The following is a 20,054-nucleotide window of genomic DNA, read 5'->3' as shown; positions in this document are numbered from 1 at the left end:
TTTCATATTACATGTTATATAAATAAAGGTTTATTTCTGGTTTTAGCGAACGCTTGTTGCTTTATTGAATGAATTGCATGTATTAAAAAAATTTGAAGTCGCTGCATGGGAATAGTCGGAGTCGGAAAAGTCGGGAATTCAAACCGAACTTCAAAGGTGGTAAAGATAATCTCTAAAAAATGACACGTACACATTAAAAGATACGTACGCATACGCGTAGATATGAATATATGCATATGGTGTTTACAATGGGAATACTGCCACTTCATGTTAAAATCCTGTGAGCATATTCTCGCTTGGTTTCGCTTTTGGATCTAAACCAAGAAGTTTCATCTTCACAGCAATGTCGCACAGGTAATCTAAACATTCGCACCTGAAGGCGATAAAAGATGAGAGTAAATTCAAAGTTATTGATGGGTAAATATTTTCAGGGCGTTGCCCTTATCTTTTGTGAAATTACTCCATGAAATCGCCCAATTTTGCGAAATAAACAGCGCCGTAAAATAAATACAAACCGCTAAAATTGATGGGTTTCAGAGAGCCCTAATTTAAAGTTTTCTCGAGGAGGGTGTCTCACGGAACGCCCTGGGCACCTTGCACCTATAATTATTCCTTGCATGAGCGAGGCTCATGAATGGAAAGATTTAGTAAAATAGCGATAGTTTCGTGGCATCCATGCAGTCAAAACATGAACGGAGACATTACGAACTAGATAAGTAAAGAAATGAAGATTTCGGCTTAAAAGCAAATGACGTAGCCATGAACTCACATGACTTTAGCCTTTTGCCAAGTTTCTCCCCACACGTAGACTCCATGCCGTCGAACAAGAACCGCACAGGAATCTGGATACTGTAGCATGGCTTTCATCATGGTCTCCTTCATAAGAAATTATAATGGAAAAGACAACCTTTAGTTCGATTCATGTAACAGACTCCACTAACTTCAACTATATTCATGAAGACAAGTCACTCTCTACAAGGGACCAGAAAACAGCGAGTTTCATATTTAACTTCGCGAGTGCCGATACTTCTGGCTGACCTATTACGCTCGAGAATTGGTTAATCTAATAGACCTGTCGCATTTAATTGGTTCATGCTCCCTTGATGGTACAGGTGCAGTGGAAGTGAACTGAATTATCTGAACTTCGTCACCGATAGTCCAAAAGGAAACAGAGACACAAATAGTTTTTTAGGCATGCATGTGCACCTTTAAGTCCTGTTCTTGTGGTGTATTTTCTATGATGGGTATAACCAGCTCTTCGTCATATCTGAAGGGAATTAAGTATATAAATATAAGACGTGTATACTTTGATTTAATATAAAAAAATTAAAGTTTCAACAGCTAGTAAAAGAGATTCATTCCTATAATACGCTCATTACCAACCTATAATTAACATCTGTTGTTGCTTTCTTCATCCCTTTGATCATCTCCTGATGAGTAATACGAAATTCCTTTCCAGAGCATAACATCGTGGCCAGAACGCAATGCTTGGAGTGTGTGTGAATCACAGCTCCTGCTCCTGAAATAATGTTAAGATTATTAACGACTTCGCAAGATAATTACAGGCTTACAGATGTTCATGATATATTGGTACGCACTGTGGCGCAATAAAAGTGAATTAGTATAGAAGAAAAAAACTAATATATGCTTATTCTATAAAAATGATTGAAACCGAATTTGTTCCCCCTTAAGGCTAATTTCCACTCCGGAAAACGAGCAGCGGATCGGATCGGATTTTTTTCCGAGCTGGTCCGATCTATGAAGTGATTTCGAATCGGATCAAAAAAAGTTAAAACTGTTTGAACTTTTTTTATCCGGTCTCGCGGACGCTTTCGGATCAATATAAGCCAAAAATTTCAACAGACGGCGCACGCGCGGATTATCTTTCGTTCCGATCCGATGCGCTGTTCGTTTTCCGGAGTGGAAATTAGCCTTTAGTAAGGGTCCCTATCCTGAAATTGGGGGGGGGGAGGGGTGCATGTATCTCATGCATGTCACAGTCACGTACAGTTAAAGAAATGGACATTATATAACCTGTCAGAGTATAAGCATTCATAAACAATGGTGTGCACTGACTTTTCTTTAGCTTCTTCCTGATATAAGGAAAAATAGTATGCTTTTTATTTTAAACCTATAATCACTAACTGCGCGTGCATGTGAGAATTAATATATAATTATGTAGCTATATATAGTCTTGTTACGGCTACTTCCGTGAGCTGTGACCATATATGTATCGCTTTTGTCCTCGCGACATCAGATATGTATACCATACATACATATATATATATATACCATATATATGTGTCGCTTATGTCTTCGCGCTCGTAATAAACCGTTAGTTTAATTCAGTGTAAATATACATCGCCTGATTATCGTCGCATGTGCATGAAACACCGTGTATATAGCGATATTTTTAAGATTGTAAATTAATATATATATATATATATTTATTTATTTATATATATATATATATATATATATATATATATATATATATATATATATATATATATATATATATATATATATATATAGATAGATATAGGCTATATATATATAGGCTATATATATATATATAATTACCGCTGCATGCATGGTAGAACATGTTCAATATCTCAGAACTGAAAAGGTTTCGCCTGCTTGACCGAAGTCAAGACGATGATATTTTTTATATCACGTATGCCGGTATGGTATTTTTTTAAAAAGAAAGCCAAGTTGAATTCTAACGAAACCAACTTACGCTGGACTAGGAAAACTGAGGTCTTTTCCGGTGATGTCGCACACGAACAAGTCATCTGGCTGTACACGAGCACATTAGAAAAAAGGAGAATTTTCACTTTATATACGCGAACGGAAATTGAAAGCCGATGAAGTCGGAGCATAGGAATGCTATCATGCAGTATATATTGAATGGAGATCAGTTTACAAGTTAGAGGGTTAAATATAAATATTCGTCTTGATAGTTGTCACGCAACTTACCAGCCGTAACATATCGGCCTACTGGCACCAAATTCAACGAATGTCAAAACTTGAGAGTGTATTTTTTATAACATAAAACTTTGTCGCACAAGTAGTGCACGTCTATACATGCACTTAACACAATACTCTTATATAAGAACAACACTCAAAGACATCACGTTTTAGAAAGAACATACATGCACATGCTTACTCTCAAAATACAAATATCCTAAATCTATCGAATTTATAAGCATTTGCCTAAAAAAAGGCCGGGCAAGGATGAAATGGGTACGGGTACCCATTTTAACCGTGCCGTGCCAATAAATCCAGTGTAGACTGAGTAGTGTAAACGGGGCTTAAACATGCGCTATACTGACCTTCAATCTTTCCTTCTGAACGGCAGAAGGAGCAATGAATATTTCATCCCTATCGTGAGAAAGATATTGAAAAGATATTTTAGTGCATGGTTATACCCTCGATACCTAAAATGGCAAGTAACAAATATTCAATCAGGTAAATAAACGCAAAGGCAAACCTACAAGCTAATCAGTTACTTAAACCCAAACTCAAAGTGGACCATTATATTAAGTAAGTTGTTGTACTTATTGTTTCCATTTACCCAAATTCGTTTGAATATCGTTTCGCAAATTGTACAAAAATTCTACTAAAGCAAAATTTTTCAAATCAGATGCTTACCCATGTTTAATGCTAATGCCTCCACCTGTTCCTGTCACCCATTCCATGTGATAAAATTGACGCATCAGCTCAGGAATAAGATTTCTAGGATGTTCAGGATCCTAAAGATCGGTAGACAATAAAGCTTTCTCGGCTATAGTACAAAGTACAAACACTAGAAACCAATTAATCGGCATGCTGATTTGACTGCAAGGCTGTTATGGCCCCCTATGACTCGTGCGTGAGTCTCTATTTTCACCAACCAAAAATGTGCGATGCAAAAATGATCAACGGCTGTAAATTTTTTTATATAGAAAAGTTGTAATAAAGAGTTTTCTCGTTGTTTGAAAGGTTTTACGACCAGATTAACGAAGGAATGGCGTAGTATACACTCAATAATTGTATTGATTGTATCATTTAGGCCTGGACAGGGCCGGGGTTTCGGTTACTCTGGGTATCTTGAATGTTTTATTCGAGGTTTATGATATCTATTCATTCATCACCGGGATTACTCATCAGTATAAAGGCCTATAAAAGCATCGATTCCGATGTTTGGTACGTACGTATGTTCTCAGTTTTAAACAAAGATCTTAAACCATGCACCCAATCAGCCATGTATGCATGTGTTTAAAATTGGAGGTTAAATCCCACATTAATTGATCGTTCAGCAGCGCTTTTGACTCTGGTTGTTAAAATGGTTTGAGCAGGTATATGAAATATACGTTATTATTTCAGAGGGTTCATGGTTGATGGAAATCGAGCAGAATTTATATACTTAGCTCGATACTTGGCAGAGTTCCAAGTCTGAACTATACTAAAACAAACACAATTCTCCAAATCAGTCTTACAAGTATTCACCCATATGACAACACGCTGATAAATTATTCCTCGAGAAAAATGTAGAAAATATTAATAAGTTCACTCTTAATATCTTCACTTTTCATTATATACACGGCAAAAAACGCTCAAGTTGTTCCCGGTTGATGAGAGCAGGCCTCAACAATGTTGTGTTACAACCCATGAACAATGTTGTCAACAACATGCATGTTGCAGTATTGTTCATGGGTTGTAGCACAACATTATTTTTGAGCGTTTTTTGCCTTGTATGCGATGAGATAGATAGATAGATAGATAGTTTATTAAAGTTATGACTTACAGCTTTATAGAAGGCTGAATTATAATAACCTTTACATTAAAAAGTATATAATTATATGTTACACTAAAAATTATGTATACATTCTTGCGGAACAAGATGAGATACACGTATGGGATAAAACTTTTTCAATCTGTTTGTCTTACATTTTGGGAGCTATATGATTAGGAGATACATAATGATTGTTTGATGATTGATGATTTATACTATACGTTCTATTAAGAATGAAAAATGCTCATACCAACACTAAATATAGAAATTAGCATAAAAACTACATTATTCTTTGTAGATGAACGAAAGAGCTGCCTGTTTTTAATCCATAGCACGCAATTAAGGTTAGCCTGATCAGCTTGAATTAACGTTCCATATATACGATTATTACGATAAGTTCTAAGTCGGGTAAGACGTGTAGAACAGTTACGAGGCGAAAAAAAATTGTGGACTAAAAATAAAGCACATGCAAGTCCGATATATCATCATTGATCACTACATACATGATAATCTCATATAGGTATACTAAACCCACCATAACACATAACACCGTAAATGTTGTCATAACCCAAGCAGGATTCCTGAATGGGGCCTAAAATTATACTCTAAAGCGGTGGTATATACTGAAATATTGATTAAAATATTAAAGTAATACTAAAATAATAGCACAGCTATACTTCATGAAGACGTAAAACGAGTACTGACTTACCTTAGAATATTCAGAACATAAACTTGATAATGATTGCGCCATGGCCAATTATAAGTCACCTAGAAAGGGAGCAGGGAGCTAGGGTATGTTTTTCTTTTACCCGACTGGCGTCTGGCTACCGTACGTTTACCGACTAGATTATATGAGAACACCCCAAACAGTATAAAGCCTGGTTCCCATACGACGAGGACGTGCGCAAAGTGTTGGTGATTATTGATGAGTGAAATCTTTTGTCTTTCTGAAATCATTTTCTCCTTGGATGATTACAGAAAACGAGTCGGCAACAGGTCGGTGTCATATGAAAACCAGGCTTATAAGGTAGACGCCGGAATATGAGTTGTACATTTCTTTCTTAGTAGGTTCAGTCTGTCTTCAACAAGATCTAATAACTAACCGAGAGAAAATATTTTTTCAGTGCGGACCGACCAATGGGACCCACCTACAACCGGTTTTATTTTTTTTTGTGGTACGATATCGTAAAAAGCCCGGCGCCTGTTGCTGCAGGATGCAGCGGCAATCAGATTGAAGGAAATCAAAAAATATCATTAGACATGTACGAATGAAAAAAAAATGGAGGGTCACTTGAAAAAGGAAGACAACTTGTTGTTTTAAAAAAAGAGTAGAGAACATTCATCGTGCTTCTGCATACCGAGGCCCATTGCTTTTTTCTCGTCATATGCGCACACGAATGTCAAACTATCCAAGAATTGGGGAGGGGGACAAACAAACTTTTGATCAGAAATAAAGAATGCCGTCAATCAAATACTTGTTTTGACTACAACAACATCCTTCATTGTCGTTTTGGAGGCAACTATAAAGTCATATAAATAAATTTATTTCAACTGTTTGCCGTGTTGAAATCTCTAAAAAGTGCAAGTGAGGAAAACAACGCCAAAAGTTGTTAATGTTATATTGATTAACTAGGCGAGTGCCAAATATTAATTATGGTAAATGCATATATACTATAATATATACTTTATACTATATGTATCGTACATTCATACTATACAGCTGACTGTTGGGCTACCTATATGGTTTTATATTTCGCTGCCATTTCGCCACGATGTAACTGATGTGAATTTGAGATTGAATCGAATTATCAGTATTTAGGGACTGGTCATAATTTAGCAGGGGGGGTGGGGAGGTGGAAATAGTGGGGGGGTCACATATTTTTTAGCCAGAAAAAAGGGGGGTTCATAAAATGTTAGACAGTTATAAGGGGGGGGGGTTGCTTATTTCTGGTTGTAATTATTTCTTTTATACATGCTTAGACTTTGAGTTGCACTGCATAAGCTTTGCTTAGAACATTAAACAAAATTAGTTATAGAATTTAAAATGAAAAGTTATATAAGTCACTGTGTTAAAATATTTATATTTTAAATAGCAGGGTCTTTCACTAGAAATAACTAACATATTATGTTTAAAACCAAATTTTAACATATGAATATGTCAAGGGTGGGTAGTATCGGAGTTGTTGGAGTTTGCAACTGTAGCGAACTACAATTTGCGAGTAACTGTATAGACTACTTTTTAAAACTGGTAGTTTGAAGTTGTCGCGAACTATATTTTCTATATTAAAAGTAGCGAAGTAGTTGATTACTTTTTCAACAACAATCGCTATTCGCCACTTTTCGATTTTTTAATATCCCTCGACTATATACTCTATAGTTCATACACTATAATACAAAACTAGTCATTTAATATACCATGTCAAATCTCGTTTGGACCCACATTTTGTTCTAGAATTCTTTGGCTCATCCGCCATTAATCCATAGTATCAGAATATATGAGCATATTATGCTTAACATTTCATATGTTTAAAACATGTGAAATCAATATAAATTACAAACACGGATACCAGGAATTTTGTTGTAGCGAAGTAGCGAATACTTCGCTACATTTTTCTAGCGATATAGCTGTACACGTAGTCAAAAGAACCAAACTACATATTTTTGACAATAGCAGTAGTTGTAGGTGACTACATTATTTTAAAATAGCAGTAGTTGTAGCGAACTACACAAAACTTGTAGTCTACCCACCCTTGGAATATATATAAGTGGACGTATATAAATTAATTTTATTACTTTATATAAACGTTGTCAGAAAAATTTTTGAAGGTGTAATTACTATTTTGAATTGACGGTGCAGATTACAGTAGTTTCTCATTTTGAAGCAGTGTTTATCAAAACGTTGACGGATGGGGGGGGGGCATTTTTACCGTCTCGAACAAGGGGAGGGGGCATGATTTTTTGTGGATAAGGCAAGACAGGGTTGCAAAATATCATTCCTTAAAATATTGAATTACACCTCCCCACCCCCCCTGCTAAATTATGACCAGTCCCTTACACAAAATCTTTTTATTGAGTTATATTATATAACATATATAAAAGAAATAGAAACCATTTTTTCCTGTGTTTTTAGACAGTTATAGAAACACTTGTGGTAGTTTGGGATTTACATTTTATCTATCTGCATTTTATTTCCTACCCTCCTCTCTTATTAACAAGAGGTCCATCCTGGAATCCTGAGGAGATAGGGGAACGTGCCTCCAGGTTTTGGAGTGCATGGGTGGACGAATATCGAAATAGCCTTCCGATATTTACTTGTTGATCTAAATTTCTAGCGATTCTTATTTCTAGCGAAGGTATAGATAGATCCTTGTCTGATTTTATGAAATATAATTAATGCGTTCGACGAAGGAGATCGTTTCCTAGCCGTGTCATATCGAGATTTGCGATGTCAGATTTCCCTCGTTCTGATGTGTCGTCATAGTAACTGGAGACCATGTGCTTACTGTATTTTGACATTTTGTTATTAAAGCATATGAGCCATCAAAATTACTCATTTGGCGAGAAACCTTTTGAATCACATACGCTGTGAGCCTGTGACGTTATAATGTTAACATTTTTGTTAATGATCGTTAACCGAAATCAACACATTCCGAACGCACATCACTAATCTGTGATTACTAGTATATGTATATAATTTACTGCGCGTGACGGTTGGCCTAGGATCAGTATTATAGGGCCTGTTCATATGAGACGGGCCAGCCCGGTTTAGCCGGGCTAGTACGGCAGTGGCGGGATCTCGCCTCACATATTATTTTACTTTATTTGTAAAATTGCATTCATATGGAACCAGGCCAGCCCGGCTTTGGCGAGATCTCGCCTGAACAAAGCGAGATCTCGCCTTTAACGGGCTCATATGAAAACAGCAAAAGCGAGCTAGCCCGGCTCAACCGGGCTGGCCCGGCTCATATGAACAGGCGGCAGGCCCATAGTCAGTAAAACCACGGTTAATAGAATGTACATGGTTTGGAGACTAAATAAAAGTACAATACAACTCATTAACTATGTTATTGTCCACGTTTATGCAAAAAATGGTTTCTTTCTCGTCACGTGTCTATTGTATTTTAGCCAAACGTACCAATGGCATTCGTCTTGCTAAGCTCATCAACCTTGACTTAAAAATATGTTAATTATAAGATTGCTTTTGGTTTATCTGTGCAAAATACAATAGACATGTGATGCGAAAGGAACAATTTTTTGCATAAATGTGCCTCAACATAGTTAATGAGTTGTATTGTAGTATTATATGGTCTCCAAACCATGTATATTTTATTAACTGTGGTAAAACCAACCAGACACTTAACTGGTAAAAAGACGCACTGGGTTCACTGGGTAAACTGGTTTTTAGAGGTCAGTGGTCATGCTCCTGACTGGCGATAAACTGGAGTTATTATGCTGGCGTTATGTCAACTTATGTGATTATGACACGTGATCGACAAATCAAAATGAGTTGGATGAACAAAGTAAAACGTGTGGTTTTCTCTTCTCGTTTAATATACAACACTGTTTTAGGTACAAGATATTTGAAATATTGGAAATTTCGACAGGTATGAAATTTTATTTCTATTGCGTCTAAGATCGATTGTCGTGCAAAAACGTTTGTCAAAGGCTACCACTATGTGTAAACATCGTTTTAATGTTACAACGAAAATTTAGATAAACTTTTAGGTATTTTTACATTTTTTATACGATGAAAAGACGGCTTTTATTTGAACAGAAACGTTTAGCCAAACGTCTAGCTTATACGCTAAACTACAAATTCCGTGATTGTGAATATGTTTATAGAAGTTGATTGAAATGATGGAAAAAAATAGCAATAATAATTCGTAGTTGCAAGCTTGGTAAAATTTATTGAAGAACTTAAGTAGGGATGGGCTGGGTAATATCACTTATATCAGGAGAGGTTATTGATAAAAGCATTACTTCGGAAAATATGGATTTTTTAAAGTAACAGAAAAATCGTAAAATATCAAGGTGTGACACTTTATTTTCTATTATTGTTTTTCAGCATATGAAAAGTGTGATTTTTGACCTATGCCTTAGTGTCTTAGTAGTTATACATCCTTGAAAAGATAAGAAATTGACAATTATATGTTAAAATGTAGTTAATTGCTAATAGAACTTTCAACTTTACAATTTCACATGAAATCAAAATATCAAATCAAATTACACTACTTCCCCCAATGCAAATATTGTTTGCTTTTTCACAGCAGAGGGTTTTAAATCTAGGATTCAGCATTAATTTCAGAGTACCTGTAGCGAAGTTCTGCATTAGTTTTAAGTTCTGTATTTCCTCTATATATGTGGTATTGTTCTTCATTCATGTGTTACATGATGCTAAAGTGCAGAAAAAACGAGCTTCCTACTGATTATTTGTTCTGTTGATAGGTTGTACCAAGGTTGCAAAGGTTTGCTCGGCATTTTTTAACCCCAGTACCTCCACTATTGGCTTTGTCTTTATTTGGCTGGAAAAGTGAAGATAAGATGGAGGCAACAAATTTGGAATCTGGCCATATTGAGGAGGAGGCTATAAAACATGCTGATAAGCTATACCAATCAAAAGAAGATAAAGAAAGCAATGAAGTTGAAGTTGTAAAAAATCTATTCGCCTACCTTTCCCAGTATAAAGATTGTAGTAATGCTGGGTTATTGTGGAGATTAGCAAGAGCTGCTCGAGATCTTGCCACTCTTTCTGTCACTGATGAAACAAGTAAAAAATCTTTAACTTATGAGGCACATGAGTATGCAAAGCGGGCGTTGGCCTGTGATGAAGAAAACTTCGCTTGTCATAAGTGGTATGCCATCACACTGAGCAGAATAGGAGATTATGAGGGAACAAAACAGAAAATCTCAAATGCTTATATAATTCAAAATCATTTCAAGAGAGCAATTGAGCTTAATCCCTTAGATCCAACATGTTATCATTTGCTTGGAAGATGGTGTTTTACTGTTGCTGATGTTCCCTGGTATCAAAGAAAAATTGCTAGTGCTATATTTGATACACCACCTTCATCGTCATACGAGGAGGCTCTTGATTATTTTGAGCGAGCAGAGCGTCTTGAGCCAAATTTTTACACCATGAATCAACTGATGATTGTAAAATGCTATCTTCGTCTAAATAAGAAAACAGAAGCTCGATCATGGTTGGAAAAGCTTCTTATATTTAATCCAAAGACGGAAGAAGATACAAAAACGGTTGAAGAAGCAAAAGAACTGCGCAAGAGTTGTTGAAAACATTGATTCATTTACTGTACAAATTTTTGTACCTATACTGACATTGGCTAGTTTTTCGAACTATTATTACTAACTATTACTGCTAACTATGGCTCAATTTATGAAAATTAAATTCATGTTTTGCCAAAAATAGACTCCTGCAATTTGTAACAAAACCTAGTCACTGATATTAAAGATAGCTTGTTGTTTTGCCATTTCTCATATTTCATTTTTTGTGATCAGTCACGATGAAAATTGATTAAATTAAAAAAAATTCAAAAAGCACTAGTATATGTATGTCGGAAATGAGAATTTTTTAAATTTTTTTTCCAGTTTTTTCAACTTCCAAACTTATATCAATTTTACAGTCTTTCGTAAAGACCTGGGAGTCTTTTAACTTTTTAAGCTTTCAAATAATATCATATTTAAATTGTCATGGAGGATTCGAACCTACGCTTACAACCTGGTAGGGCCGTAGCCGTATATTATTATGTATATTATTATACAAATACTCAAGCGCCCGTTTAAGGTTGCACGAAGTACAGAGAAACCAAAAAAGTGTGTATGACTTCAAGAGTCGAATGTTAACACATTTTAACATGTTAACACAGTTTCAGAAAATTTTCACAAGTTATCAACACACGGCCGGTGGCCTAGTGGTAAGGCTACGGAGGTTCGAATCTTGCATGGCAAAGGTGATATTTTCCCTTCGAGATTACTATTTAATGTAAAACTCGTCGAAAAGGATTAGATCGAAAATAGCTTTCGACAAATGATGTGGTGGTTTAGTGGTTAAGACCTTAGTCTCTCAATCCAAGGACAAATGTTTAAAACCACGGTCCCTCAATCCAAGGACAAATGTTTCAAGCCCTGGCAATGCAAAAAAGAATTAGCCTGAAAAAATTCGGTATGATCTGGAAGCTTAAAAAAGTAAAAAGACTCCTAGGTCTTTAGGAAAGACTGTGAAGTACTGTTTTTTTTTCAGTCAAATTTTTTTTCTGGTGTACAAATCCTTTTTCCTGTCATAATTTTTTCTTGTGTCCAATCATCCTCGTCCCCAGGGCTAGCTCCCTATGTGTGGAGAGCAACAGGGCTAGGCCCTGGGGACGAGGATGGTGTCAATTTTTTTTAAATTTTTTTTTCTTGTGTCCAATTTTTTTTCTTGTGACCAAATTCTTTTTCTTTTGTCCAAATGTTTTTTTGCTGTCAATTTTTTTTCTTGCGCCAATTTTTCCTTGAATATAAATTTTTTCTTGTGTCACACACCTCTTCTTGTATTCGAATTTTCTTCAAGTCAAATTTTTTTTGTTAATTTTTTTTTCTTGTGAAGAATTTTTCTTGGGGGTAAAATTTTTTTCTAGTCAATGTTTTTTGTTGTGTCAAAATTTTTTTTCGTGTCAAAATTTTTTTTCCTATCAAATTTTTTCCTTGTGCCAAAGTTCTTTTCCAGCCCAAATTTTTTTTTCGTTTTAAATTTTTTTTCTGTCAATTTTTTTTTTCTTGTGTCAAAATGTTTTCTTCTGTTCAAAATTTCTTTTCCAGTCAATACTTTTTCTTCTGTCCAAAATATTTTTTTTCCAGTAAAAATTTTATTTCTTCTGTCCAAACTATTTTTTCCAGTCAAAATGTTTTTCTTGTGTTCAAATTGTTTTTCCTTGGTCCAAATTTTTTTTCTTGTCAATGTTTTTTGTTGTGTCAAAATTTTTTTTCTAATCAATTTTTTTTCTTGTGCCAAATTTTTTTTGCTTCAAACATTCACGAACATTGAAATACAGGGTGTCCCAAAAAAACGAAAACTATTGAAATCACTCATTGTTAAAATTTGAATGCCGTGTTCACGAATTTCAGCCCGTGGGGATTTAATGCAACTTATAAAATGCTAAATGCTTTGTGTTGCTAGAGAAAGGGGACGTATCGAAGGTCATGCTCCTTGAGATGCACATTTAAATAATGTTATCCATATTTGTAAATTGTAAATATTGTTAGTAAATATCATTTGTGCGAACAAGCAAATTTACTGCATCATATGCATGCATAAAAATGAGTATGGTAAACATTTATACCCCTGTGGGTCCCAACAGAGTGCTTAGGCATTCAAACTCTAACAATTGCATTGTTATGGGTGATTTCAATAGTTTTCGTTTTTTTTGGGACACCCTGTAGTTTCAAACATTCACGAAGACTATTACTCTTTGTTTTTTAGCATATTTGGTTTGTTATTGGAACATTGAAAAAACTGTCAATTTTGGTATATATATATATATATATATATATATATATATATATATATATATATATTGTATATATAAATATATATTGTAAGGTTGGTAACAACATACGATCTAGTGGCCGAGTGGTTAAGGCTATGGCCTACCAGGTTGTTAGCGTAGGTTCGAATCCTGCAAGGGAAGGGTTCGATTTTTCCACTCGAAATTACTATTTAATTTAAAATTCGTCGAAAAGAATTAGGTCAAATAAAGAACAATAGCTTTCGACAAATGATGCGGTGGTCTAATGGTTAAGACATTCGTTTCTCACTCCGAGGACAAACGTTTCAATTCCTGGCAATGCAAAAAAATTAGCCTGAAAATTTTCGGTGTGATTTGGAAGCTTTAAAACAGTTAAAAGACTTCTCGGCCTTTGCGAAAGACTTGTAAATTGAAAAAAATTGAAATAAAAAAGATGAACACAAATTCTCGCGTTCAAAAGTACTTGAAAATTGAAAGAAAAGCAAAATTAAAAAAAGTTTTAAAAACACATGTCTTCTAAAAAGCCTGAACTGAATGAAGAAAGTCAGACGGAAAAAAAAATTAAAAAATTAATTTCCCGCTTTTAAAAAACTCATGTTTACTTACCTTAATTTTTTTTTTCACGAAAATTTGACAGGGTGATTTTCTCGAGACTGAAAAAATTTAATTTTTTTCACTTTTTTGAAATTCTCTTAGATTTTTTTTCGACGCGAAAGTATTTTGTCTTGGGCTACCTGTGTCTGTCTTGGGCTACCTGTGTCTGGCTTGACACAGGTAGCCCAAGACAAAATACTTTCGCGTCGAAAAAAAAATCTAAGAGAATTTCAAAAAAGTGAAAAAAATTAAATTTTTTCAGTCTCGAGAAAATCCCCCTGTCAAATTTTCGTGAAAAAAAAATTAAGGTAAGTAAACATGAGTTTTTTAAAAGCGGGAAATTGTTAAATTTTTTTCCGTCTAACTTTCTTCATTCAAGTTCAGGCTTTTTAGAAGACACGTGTTTTTAAAACTTTTTTTAATTGTGCTTTTCTTTCAAATTTCAAGTACTTTTGAACGCAAGAATTTGTTTTCATTTTTTTTATTTCAAATTTTTTTCAATTTACAGTCTTTCGCAAAGGCCGAGAAGTCTTTTAACTGTTTTAAAGGCTTCCAAATCACACCGAAATTTTTCAGGCTAATTTTTTTGCATTGCAAGGAATTGAAACGTTTGTCCTCGGAGTGAGAAACGAATGTCTTAACCATTAGACCACCGCATCATTTGCCGAAAGCTATTGTTCTTTATTTGACCTAATTCTTTTCGACGAATTATAAATTAAATAATAATTTCGGGTGGAAAAATCGAACCCTTCCGTTGCAGGATTCGAACCTACGCTTACAACCTGGTAGGCCGTAGCCTTAACCACTCGGCCACCAGATCGTATGTTGTTACCAACCTTACAATATATATATCATTCCTTACGTGAGCCCTCACATACCATGCCAGAATTGACAATTTTTTCAATGTTCCAATAACAAATCAAATATGCTAAAAAACAGAGAGTAATAGTCTTCGTAAATGCTTGACGCTATTTCAATGTTCGTGAATGTTTGAAGCAAAAAAATTTGGCACAAGAAAAAAATTTGATTAAAAAAAAAATTGACACAACAAAAAACATTGACAAGAAAAAAATTTGGACCCAAGAAAAAAATTACAGGCAAAATATTTTGAAATGAAAAACAATTTCGACTGGAAAAAAAATTTGGCAGAAGAAAAAACAATTTGAACACAAGAAAAACATTTTGACTGGAAAAAAAATTTGGACCGAAGAAATAAAATTTTTACTGGAAAGAATATTTTGGACAGAGGAAAAAATATTGACTGGAAAAGAAATTTTAAACAGAAGAAAACATTTTGACACAAGAAAAAAAATGACAGAAAAAAAATTTGAAGCGAAAAAAAATTTTTGGCTGGAAAATAAATTTGGCACAAGGAAAAAATTTGATAGGAAAAAAAATTTTGACATGAAAAAAAAAAATTTGACACAACAAAAAACATTGACAAGAAAAAAAAATTGGGACCCAAGAAAAAAATTACAGGCAAAATATTTTGAAACGAAAAACAATTTCGACTGGAAAAAAAATTTGGCAGAAGAAAAAACACTTTGAACACAAGAAAAACATTTTGACTTAAAAAAAAATTGGACCGAAGAAACAAGACTTTCACTGGAAAAAAATATTTTGGACAGAAGAAAAAATATTGACTTGAAAAGAAATTTTAAACAAAAGAAAACATTTTGACAGAAGAAAAAAGATTACAGAAAAAAAATTTGAAACGAAAAACAATTTTGGCTGGAAAAAAATTTGGCAAAAGGAAAGAATTTGACAGGAATTTGAAAAAAAATTTGACACAACAAAAAACATTGACAAGAAAAAACATTTGGACCCAAAAAAAAAATTACAGGCAAAATATTTTGAAACGAAAAACAATTTTGACTGGAAAAAAATTTGGCACAAGAAAAAAAATTAACAGAAGAAAAAAATTTGACACAAGAAAAAAAAACAAGAAAATATGTGGACCCAAGAAAAAAAATATTGGCTGGAAAAATTTTGAGAGGAAAAAATTTGGACACAAGAAAAAAATTTTGACTTGAAAAAATTCTGGACAAAAGGAAAAAAAATGCTTATTTTATATTTTTATATAGGGTAATTGGATCAAACACCATACTGCCTATCTTTGTCAATCGAAAATACACCAAAATTCATGTCGGAAGAGCTCCATAACCCATGATGAATAACGTCTGCATCGTTCCAAAGAAGTTCAAATTGCTTGCTCTGGAAAAATATTTATATCTTTCCTATAATTCACAATTGAAAATACTCCAAAATTCCAGTCGGAAGTGCTCCATATTCAATGATCAAACACCATACTGCCTTTCTTTGTCAATCGAAAATGCACCAAAATTCATGTCGGAAGAGTTCCATAACCTATGATGAATAACGTCTGCATCGTTCCAAAGAAGTTCAAATTGCTTGCTCTGGAAAAATATTTATATCTTTCCTATAATTCACAATTGCAAATACTCCAAAATTCCAGTCGGAAGTGCTCCATATTCAATGATCAAACACCATACTGCCTTTCTTTGTCAATCGAAAATGCACCAAAATTCATGTCGGAAGAATTCCATAACCCATGATGAATAACGTCTGCATCATTCCAAAGAAGTTCAAATTGCTTGCTCTGGAAAAATGTTTGCATCTTCCCTATAACTCACAATTGAAAATACTCCAAAATTCCAGTCGGAAGTACTCTACAAACAATGATGAAACACCATACTATCTATCTTTGTCAATCGAAAATACACCAAAATTCATGTCGGAAAAGCTCCATAACCCATGATGAATAACGTCTGCATCGTTCCAAAGAAGTTCAAATTGCTTGCTCTGGAAAAATATTTATATCTTTCCTATAATTCACAATTGAAAATACTCCAAAATTCCAGTCGGAAGTGCTCCATATTCAATGATCAAACACCATACTGCCTTTCTTTGTCAATCGAAAATGCACCAAAATTCATGTCGGAAGAGTTCCATAACCCATGATGAATAACGTCTGCATCATTCCAAAGAAGTTCAAATTGCTTGCTCTGGAAAAATGTTTGCATCTTCCCTATAACTCACAATTGAAAATACTCCAAAATTCCAGTCGGAAGTACTCTACAATCAATGATGAAACACCATACTGCCTATCTTTGTCAATCGAAAATACACCAAAATTCATGTCGGAAAAGCTCCATAACCCATGATGAATAACGTCTGCATCGTTCCAAAGAAGTTCAAATTGCTTGCTCTGGAAAAAATTTATATCCTTCCTATAATTCACAATTGAAAATACTCCAAAATTCCAGTCGGAAGTGCTCCATATTCAATGATCAAACACCATACTGCCTTTCTTTGTCAATCGAAAATGCACCAAAATTCATGTCGGAAGAGTTCCATAACCTATGATGAATAACGTCTGCATCGTTCCAAAGAAGTTCAAATTGCTTGCTCTGAAAAAATGTTTGCATCTTTCTTATAAATCACAATTGAAAATACTCCAAAATTCCAGTCGGAAGTGCTCCATATTCAATGATCAAACACCATACTGCCTTTCTTTGTCAATCGAAAATACACCAAAATTCATGTCGGAAGAGCTCCATGACCCATGATGAATAACGTCTGCATCGTTCCAAAGAAGTTCAAATTGCTTGCTCTAAAAAAATGTTTGCACAAGAAAAAAAATTGAAAAGTAAAAAAATTTTTGAGACGAAAAAAAAATTTAGCTGGAAAAAAATTGTCACAAAATATAATTTTGACCCTATAAAAAATTTAAAACAAGAAAAAAAATTGACCGGAGAAAAAAATTTGGCGGAAAAAAATTTTGATCTGAAAAAAAATTGGACACAAAAAAAATTACAAGAACCCAAAATTGGTCACAAGAAAAAAAATCTGGACAAGGAAAAAATTTTGAAACGAAAAAAAATTTTGTCTGGAAAAACAATTTTGATACAACACTTTGGAACAACCGGCCCCAGCATGTTAACACATTTTTAGAACATTTTCAAAAATTGTCAATTTTGAACAAAATGATAAGGGGAAGTAAAAAATTTTTCAAAAAAATTTGGAGTAAATTGAAAGAAAAACAAAACTGAAAAAATTTATATTTTTCTTTTTTTTGAAATTTTCATAAGGGATTTTAACAGAATTACAGCTGCTCTGGAAGCAAAAGATACAACAACTTTGATATTTTAATATATATACAATTTCTCTAAGATTATAAACGTAATTTAATTTTAATACATTGATGTATATTCTTTCATGATCGATATTAACCACCAATTTTAAAATATTCGGACTTAAATTATTCTAATTCAAAGATATAGTTGGTCATCCTGATAATTTTAACATCAGAAATTTTTTGCTAGTTTGTCAACATGTTATAATGTACGATTTTCTGCATTGCGTTTATAATCATACAAATTTTCTTCATGAATCAAAAAATGCTTATTGATTGCACGTTCCGCCCTAGCTAACCGCTATCTTCTGCTCACTTAAGAACCAGTTCTCGTTTCGATTTTCGAGAATTGTTCAGTTTTGAAACAGCGGAGCGAACGCAATCGTCAATAAATTCAGCCGGGACCAGATGCGTGGAATATGTAAAGTAATTTGATATATTTAAATGTTACATATTAATAATATTTACTTTTGATTGACAGCGGATTAGACTCGCAGCCAATCAATAATAGGATTCTAAAATACATAGCCAAACCCGGCAGGCGGTCTTTCGCCGTCGTGTCCTTGCCCGATTTTAGGGACAGCCTGCCATGTAGACTAGTTTGGGGGTTGTTGCATGGCATGACTGTCATGACGAAATATTTTTCATGTCATGATGATCTATAGAACCCACTCTGTGCGGCGTTTTCAAAGCTGGCAATTTAAATAAGTATATATAATTACCCTCCGGGTAAAACATCCTACGTCTTGTGCTATTATTTATATATTTATTCGCCGGTATGCAAATGTTGAAACTGAATGCAAATGTTGTTTTCATAATAGTGCATTTAAATTGAAGAGGTGGTAGTGAAGCATCAATCTGTTTTTACATTATGACCAAACATTATGACCAGACATGATTTACATAAAAACACGAGTTAAGTTGTTTACTGTTTAAACGTGGGAACACTAAAATTAGAAGAACAAAAGTGATGAGCCAAAGCTTCAGTAACACGAGTCTCGACATGACCTAGGATACAATGATAGAAATGAATTGAAAGTTAAACATATTGCAGAAAATTTATCATGAAAATTTCTTTAATCAGATGACGGCTTTTCTTCTCATTTTGACAAGACTAAAGTTTCGTGGGAATTCTTCTTAGAGCGTGGGTTGACGTGATATCTGTGAGTATGTGAATTAGTGAATTAAGCTAGTACGTGCGTAATTGCAGGTGAAACGTAGGCTCAGCACTTGAAAGTAATTCACATAACATCCTTTCCTGAAAATATTTGTTGAATGAAAAAAGAGATCGAGATCAGTTGTCTTATTAGTGAAATGTAAAGAGGAAAGAGAGGTGTATCCTTATTATTGTATTAGACTGCATGGAAGTGATTCGAAAAATCTTTTTATCATAAGGCATCCAGCTTGAGGTATCGCAATATAGTCGCTTATCGCGTTTTCTGGGCAATTAAATATCTCAAAATGTTGCATTCAGGAATTCATTTGTGCCCACATAATTACGCATATTCCAAGTGATGAGCCATTTCCTGCAGATCAGATTTTGATCTCAATTTAAAAACAACTGTATTGTGTATTGTTTTTGTACACAAATTATGTGCTCTTTTGTTCTGGTTTCCTTTTTGTATAATATGAACAATTCCTTCCTACTGTCTTACACTCCCCCAATTCAGTTTTAGCACGAAAAATGGAGAAAAATTGGGTAGTTTGAATTGCTCCATGGTGAATTATTAATAGTATTGATATATAAGACATTGACACTATATAACAGTGCTATTGATTTCCTTTTTCCGTACTTTGTTATATATGATTGAGACGTGCGAAAAATGTTAGGTGAGTTAGTGAAATTGAGGTAAAAAAGAGTGTCCGCAAACGCAAGGCGTTTTGCCAAATCGATCATCACGGGATTTAGGAAATTAAGATTAAACATTTTCTTCTTTAATGTTTTCCTATATCGTAAAAATCTTGCGTGCCTGACGTTTCCTGTTCAATATATGAAATTCAAGCTTAA

At 34.1% G+C, this 20,054-nt stretch overlaps 2 protein-coding genes across 2 annotated transcripts; one reads left to right on the top strand and one right to left on the bottom strand.

The window, feature by feature from the left end:
* Positions 1–22: 22 nt before the first annotated feature.
* On the bottom strand, positions 23–5,674 carry LOC114521568 (methylthioribulose-1-phosphate dehydratase-like). Its single transcript, XM_028542041.1, has 9 exons — positions 5,487–5,674; positions 3,655–3,755; positions 3,336–3,384; positions 2,741–2,799; positions 2,035–2,093; positions 1,384–1,519; positions 1,207–1,267; positions 770–876; positions 23–373 (listed from the first exon to the last, which is right to left on the bottom strand). The coding sequence occupies exons 1-9, from the start codon at positions 5,526–5,528 to the stop codon at positions 271–273; spliced, it is 717 nt and encodes a 238-aa protein (XP_028397842.1). The 5' UTR covers positions 5,529–5,674; the 3' UTR covers positions 23–270.
* A 3,605-nt stretch (positions 5,675–9,279) lies between these two features.
* On the top strand, positions 9,280–11,255 carry LOC114521450 (regulator of microtubule dynamics protein 1-like). The gene is made up of 2 exons (XM_028541906.1): positions 9,280–9,381; positions 10,223–11,255. Exons 1-2 carry the CDS (start codon positions 9,280–9,282, stop codon positions 11,063–11,065), a joined length of 945 nt encoding a protein of 314 aa, XP_028397707.1. The 3' UTR covers positions 11,066–11,255.
* The last annotated feature ends 8,799 nt before the right edge of the window (positions 11,256–20,054 follow it).

The sequence above is a fragment of the Dendronephthya gigantea genome, unplaced genomic scaffold (assembly GCF_004324835.1).
Source record: "Dendronephthya gigantea isolate DGI-Jeju-01 unplaced genomic scaffold, DenGig_1.0 000020F, whole genome shotgun sequence".
Classification (NCBI taxonomy): domain Eukaryota; kingdom Metazoa; phylum Cnidaria; class Anthozoa; order Malacalcyonacea; family Nephtheidae; genus Dendronephthya; species Dendronephthya gigantea.
This window is presented reverse-complemented; position numbering and strand designations above follow the sequence as displayed.

Coding starts and splice junctions, on each gene's coding strand:
- LOC114521450 (XM_028541906.1), top strand. CDS start 9,280: ATGAGTTGGATGAACAAAGTAAAACGTGTGGTTTTCTCTTCTCGTTTA. Junction 9,382..10,222: donor AATATTGGAAATTTCGACAG/GTATGAAATTTT, acceptor TTCTGTTGATAG/GTTGTACCAAGGTTGCAAAG.
- LOC114521568 (XM_028542041.1), bottom strand. CDS start 5,528: ATGGCGCAATCATTATCAAGTTTATGTTCTGAATATTCTAAG. Junction 1,520..2,034: donor GAATGCTTATACTCTGACAG/GTTATATAATGT, acceptor ACATTATTTCAG/GAGCAGGAGCTGTGATTCAC. Junction 374..769: donor TGGCAAAAGGCTAAAGTCAT/GTGAGTTCATGG, acceptor TATCGCCTTCAG/GTGCGAATGTTTAGATTACC.